General features: G+C 50.5%; 1 protein-coding gene across 4 annotated transcripts in view; it reads left to right on the top strand.

Annotated features, from left to right (window-relative positions):
* The first annotated feature begins 1,174 nt into the window (after window positions 1-1,174).
* BSN (bassoon presynaptic cytomatrix protein) overlaps window positions 1,175-5,915 on the top strand; it is a 111,446-nt gene continuing 106,705 nt past the window's right edge. For 3 of the 4 annotated variants that reach the window (XR_001817847.2, XR_001817829.2, XR_001817784.2), the window contains exon 1: window positions 1,176-1,460. Coding sequence is in view for 1 of the 4 variants with exons in the window: in XM_017503645.2 (XP_017359134.1) it covers window positions 1,219-1,460 (242 nt within the window). In the remaining 3 variants the exon portion in view is untranslated. Of the gene's footprint in view, window positions 1,461-5,915 lie in introns of all 4 variants that reach the window. The other variant, XM_017503645.2, reaches the window with a different exon arrangement.

Below are 5,915 nucleotides of genomic sequence, written 5' to 3'. Positions count from 1 at the left end.
CTAGCTATTGGCGTTCACTGTCCCTAGATTATTCCAGGTTCAGTTAGAACAGGTGACACCCTATCTGATATATTCCGCATCATTAGGAGAGTTAAATGGGTTTGTAAAATGAGTCCAAGTTACTCAAGCCCTTCTACACAGTCAAGATTTATGAAGCCAGAGACGAACTGGAATATAAGCTTCATCTCCTAGGAAATATTCTTCTTCAGGAAAGCACAGGCTTGTGCTTCAGAAGCCACTGAGGCAGACAATCCTGAGTAATGGGCAGACACCGGTTGTAAATGTGAGGCAGCAGAGAAGTAATTCGGAAAGCTCTTAGGGTAATGCAGAGGCAACCTGCGGACCTGTGTGGAGACAGTCCCGGGATCTACAGCTCCAGGCCTGAGAATCATCAGCTCCTCTTCTCCATCCCCAAGGTCACTCTCCCAGGGCCGGCTGAGGTGGCCTTCCAGCTGGCTTCAGGCGGCCCTGTCACATCCTCCATCTGTCCCCGGGGTGCTTCCTGAGACTCGAGTTCCTCAGCGTGAATCCCAGATGGTTCCCATCGCCATCTGGATAAAGGCTCCACTCCCCAGCTGGCCTTAGAGACCCTCACAATCCGGCCTGTCCACCCAGCACCCTCCCTCTCCTTCCTTCTACGACCTTGCGTCTCTGAACACACTTGTTCCTCTGCCTTCCCAACTCTTATGCATCCTCTGAGGCCACCTCGGGTAGCCCCTCTCCTCTCCAAGACCCGTCCTCACGACGCCTGCCCGCTGTGGCACTCCGGTTACCCGAAGGAGAGTTGCTACTTCCGAGTTCACCGAGGTGGAAAGCGCCCCTGACTCCAAATCAGGACTCAGCGCGACGCCCCTGCGGCCACTTCTAGTGGCCGGTGCCCCTCCTCACAGTGTCCTCGCAACACTCCCCCCGGGCCCCGCCCGGCTCCTGTCAGCACGCGACAGCCGCGTCGGCCCAGGAGAGCGCATGCGCGGGCGCTGGCGGCCGTTTCCCAGCGACCCCGAGGCTAGCGCGTGGACACAAGTCCTAGCGGGCTGGCGAGAGCGCGCACTGGGGGAGGGGGGGCCTGTACAGGGACGGGCGCGGGAGCGCATGCGCAGCGGCAGGTGGCGGCGCCAGCCGTGCTGGGAGATGGCGGTGGCGGTGGCGGCGCCCAGAGTGTGAGCACCGCCCGGGAGCCGCCGGCCCGGGCGCAGCGCGACCCCGACCCCGCCCGCCATGGGCAACGAGGCCAGCCTGGAAGGTGGCGCTGGCGACGGGCCGCTGCCGCCTGGAGGCGCCGGCCCCGGCCCGGGCCCCGGCCCCGGCCCGGGCCCCGGCGCAGGGAAGCCTCTTTCAGCACCAGCCGGCGGCGGACAGCTCCCCGCGGCGGGAGCAGCGCGGGGGACCGCGGGACCACCGGTCCCTGGCCCCGGCCCCGGCCCCGGCCCCGTCCCCGGCCCCGGCCCCGGCCCGGGCAGGTAAGCGCGTGTCTCGGCGCCCGGGGGGCGGTAAGCTGCGTCCTGAGGCTGGGGCCTGGGCCGAGTATCCTGAGATCTAGTGTGGACAGCGAGGTTCGACGTCCCGCCGCACTTTGAACCCTGCCGGATTGGCGTGAACTGGGTGGTCGCGGGAAGCGGCCCTTCCTTTCCAGCTGCCCCGCCTTGGCGTGGCAGGATGACGAGCGCAGGGTCAGTCGGGGCCTGTAGACTGTGACTCCGTCACGAACCCCAAATTCGCTTCTCCCCAACGCTGGGGCCTGACCGCTCAGGAGGGGCTTATGTAACCTTAGCCTGGTCCCTCCGCACAGGGGAGCAATGGGATGGAAAAGGTCCTCCCTTACTGCTGGTGTCTGCATGTGTCCATTGTGCCGGGTCGAGGAAAGAGCACAATGGGAGTGGCTGTCAGGGAAGATAAGCGTCACTGCGAGGAACAGAGGATGAAAATAGTTGAACCATGAACTTGGTCTTGGGCTTTCCTTGGGCATTTGGTGGCTGTAATCACCTTTAGGGGAAAGGAAAATTGCTCACTGGACACCAAGAGGTGCTTATTTAGGCCCAATAATACTAATAGGATTGTGTGCCTTCACCACCGTTTAGGGAAACATTTTGGGGTGAAGCAAAAATGCTATTGAGTCATCCAGCACCAGATATGTTCTTGTTACCTTATGATTTAGATCAAACCAGTGGAAAAACTGAAACCCACATAGAATGCTTTAAACAGAACATATCTGATTAAATACTGTGAAACCAGTTTGTTTTAAATGTGTGCCAACCCAGGTCCTGGAAAAACAATCAAGTGGTAGCAAAGGCTGTAAGGGAATGCCAATATATAATAAGTCAGTAGACTCGAAACTCAGAAAAACCACTAAGAGATGACAGGATAAAATGGAAGGCATTATCTTTGCGCCAAATAGGCTTGGAGAGTAGCAAAACCCTCAGGGAGTGGGAGGGGGGTGCTTCCAGCTCCCTGTGAGTCTGCTGATATATGTTGCCCTGGCTTTTCTGTGTGGGGACACATCAACTGTGAGGATGCATAATTTTTTATCCTTTGGCTGCCTGACTGTGCCTCTCGTGTGTTTATTTCCTCAAAAGTCATTTCTTAGACAACTAATGGTAATGAAAGGCTCTTAGTAGCTTGAAACCTGCGGCAGACAGGTCAGCCTGTGAGCATCCTTTTTAGAGGTGAGATTTGTCCATTTTACATTAGCTATTATAGTAATGCAGCTGGATAGTACACAGCTCAGCAATGCAAACACTGTCCATTTTGCTGCGTGTTGAGTTGCTGTTTGGGTTTTAGCTTGAGGGAGTCTCACCCAGGCTTTTGTGTGCTTCCAAGGGAAAGCTTCTGAAACTGAATGGAAAAACACCTTGTTATTGAGAGTTCTCTGTATGGGGAATTTGTCATTTCTCTTCTGATAACCAAACAGGCTGCTCTGACTGTAGTTCAACAGATGTTGCAGAGCCAATCATATGAAATTCTGGAAAGACCTGGGCAGCTCAGAGGGACCAGAAAAAGGCTAGTGTCCATTGCTCATATGCCTTTTTAGTGTTTCATTTCTACTTCATCCATACATTCTGCTGCAGGGCAGACCCATGAACTGCTGTGGGTAAGGGGAACCATGGACTCCTGGTGGATTTAGTAGTCACACAGTCTCCTACCTGGCTGTCGGCAAGGCTCATACCTTGGCCTGTGGTGCTGAGGTACTGTGACTATCAGGCTCAGGAAGTAAGCTGGTTATTTGTCTCCAAAGCTCAGGACTAGAGACCCTTTGGAGGTGGGATTTACTTCTCCAGCTGATATTCAGCTTATCATAGCACCTCAGCTGAGCAGCACCTCCATGGCTTATCTCTTCTACAGCATCACAATGGCTTCTACTTCCTCTCACTAGAGCGTCTGTCCGTCTCAGGTACCTGATGCCAAATTTAGCATGTTCTGTTCTAAAATGCTGCTGAACAGATTGGCCCATTGATGGGGAAAAAGCCCTGTGGATGTGCTTCTGGGCATTCAGGAAACAGCGTTAACACAGAGACATATTTTCTTTCAGCAAGATTTTGAATTTTAAGGCAGTCAGAAACCTCATAGAGGTGGGTAGAGGGCTAGGTAAAAGGGAGATGGAACTGAGGTTCTGGGGGAGTTAAATCCTAGCTCTCTTCTATTGCCATATTACCTTGTCATCGCAGGCTGAGTTAGTCTTTTCATCCTCATACTGAGCTGACTTGGACTCTGTGAGGGGGTGGCTCCAGCATTTTCCGCTGAAGAGCCTGACTTGAAGTAGGGTAGCAGTGCTGTCACACCCATGAGTAGCAGTGCTGCCACACCCATAGTGCTGCCTCTTAGCCCGTCGGGATGATGTGGACCTTTGGGCATTGGAGAGTCCCTCAAGGAAGGGCTCTCTGCTTCTGGTGTCAGGGTGGCCATGTACAATTATATAATCTGCGCCTTTTCCAAGGAGTGCCAGTTTGGGAGAAAGCTAAACTCTATCCCAGGCTCCACCCTCTAAGTTGTGTTCCCTGGTGTAGGCTGTATCTTCTTAGAGGAAGGGGCATCATTCACTCATTAATTCATTTACTTATTTATGGATATATGCCTAATGTACAGTGGAACATACACATTGATGGGATTTTACCTATATGTACACCCATGACACACTACCAGATCAAGACAGAACTTTATCAGTACCCCAGAAAGTACTTTTTAAAATAATTGCATGAAGGAGCCATGTAGACCAGTGGCAGCCTGTCTAGTTTACACCAGCTCTGTGGACTTGCACATGTTTTGATTTTTGCAAATTGATATCTAGTCAATCAACTAAGGTGTATTTGTCAGCTATCAAAAGCAAGCACAGTTCTTGGCCTGGTGGAGGTTATGGAAAGGATATAAAGTGCTGGTGTCCTGTCCTTCAGCACCTCACAGACTGGTTGGTCAGATAGCTCTTGAAGAATCAAATAATGGAAGAACCCTAAGAGAGACACTGTGGGCAGCTCAGTATCTGAGAAATGTCAAATAGGCAGTGCTTATAGGGTTGTTAATTGGGAAGACTGGAGAGGCAGAGCTAGGCTTTAGGAGAGGTAGAGATATGAGGCATCCTGGAAAATGACTGAGTTAGGAGAGGTAGAGATAGAAATGGCATAAAGAATGTGGCCTACACAGGCAGGGACAGTGAGCAGAGAATGAGGCTGAGTGCAGGGGGGTGGGGTAAAGCCAGGGCAAAGCCAAGAGAGGCCCTTCTCCCTCACTGCCCATCAGAATCTGTAATCAATGCCAAAGTCACCTCTACTCACTTCTGGCCTATATGCTGCAGAGACAGACACCCTGAGCCAAAGGTAGCTAGACAACCTGGTTGTTTACTGGAAGGTGGGCACGGTTGCTCTGAGAACCATACCCAGAGTTCCTGTTTCAAAATGGATTTGTCAGGCATAGTATCTCTGGGATTAGCTAAACTTGTTACATTATATCAGCCAAGTGAGCCTCTAGAAAAACCTGAGACTAACTCTATCCCACGCTTGTAAAGATAAAATGAAAGGACGTAACTGCCAGTTCTGGAAATAATGCTCCTTTATCACTTAGAGATCTTCTTTGTCCCCAGTGGCTGGATCTCACAGAGGGTATGTCATGGGGTGTGAATTAAAGTGATCTTACATCATCTGAATGGTGATGATGTCAAAATTTTACCCAAAGGGCAACCATTTTTGCATTTCTCCAGGGAAAGCAGGGTACTTTTGATAATATAGTTGTTCCCAGCATCATGAAGACTAATAAGGTGCTATTGATTTAAAAAATGTAAAAATGTTATGGAGAGATTATGAGGAGAAATGCTATCTTTTGTTTATTTTTTAATTTTTTTTTTTTTTTGAGATGAAATCTGTCTCTGTTGCCCAGGCTGGAGTACAGTGGTGCCGTCTTGGCTCACTGCAACCTCTGCTTCCCGGGTTCAAGCGATTCTTCTGCCTCAGTCTCCCAAGTAGCTGGGATTACAGGTGCTCACCACCATACTCGGCTATTTTTTATATTTTTAGTAGAGACGGCGTTTCACCATGTTGGCCATGCTGGTCTCAAACTCCAGACCTAGGTGATCTGCCTGCCTTGGCCTCCCAAAGTGCTGGGATTACAGGTGTGAGCCACTGTACCTGGCTGAGAAATGCTATCTTAAAAACTTTTTATTATGGAAAATTTCAAACATACATGAAAGTAGAGGAAATGGTCTAATGAACTTTTTTGTTCCCATTGCTTAGCTGCTGCCATCATCAACTTACGGCAATTGAGTTTAATTTATCTCTTATATCCCACCCCCTACAGAAGCAAATCCCAGGCATCCCAACATTTCATCATCAGTATTTCAGTTTGTATTTCCAATAAATAAGGGTTTTACATGAACATAACCACAGGACCACAGCCACATCTAAATAGGATAATCATCTCTTCTTTTTTTTTTT

Source organism: Cebus imitator, unplaced genomic scaffold (assembly GCF_001604975.1).
Source record: "Cebus imitator isolate Cc_AM_T3 unplaced genomic scaffold, Cebus_imitator-1.0 Scaffold0, whole genome shotgun sequence".
In the NCBI taxonomy this organism is placed as follows: Eukaryota; Metazoa; Chordata; class Mammalia; order Primates; family Cebidae; genus Cebus; species Cebus imitator.
Note: the sequence above shows the minus strand (reverse complement) of the source record. Positions and strands in the feature narration are given on the sequence as shown.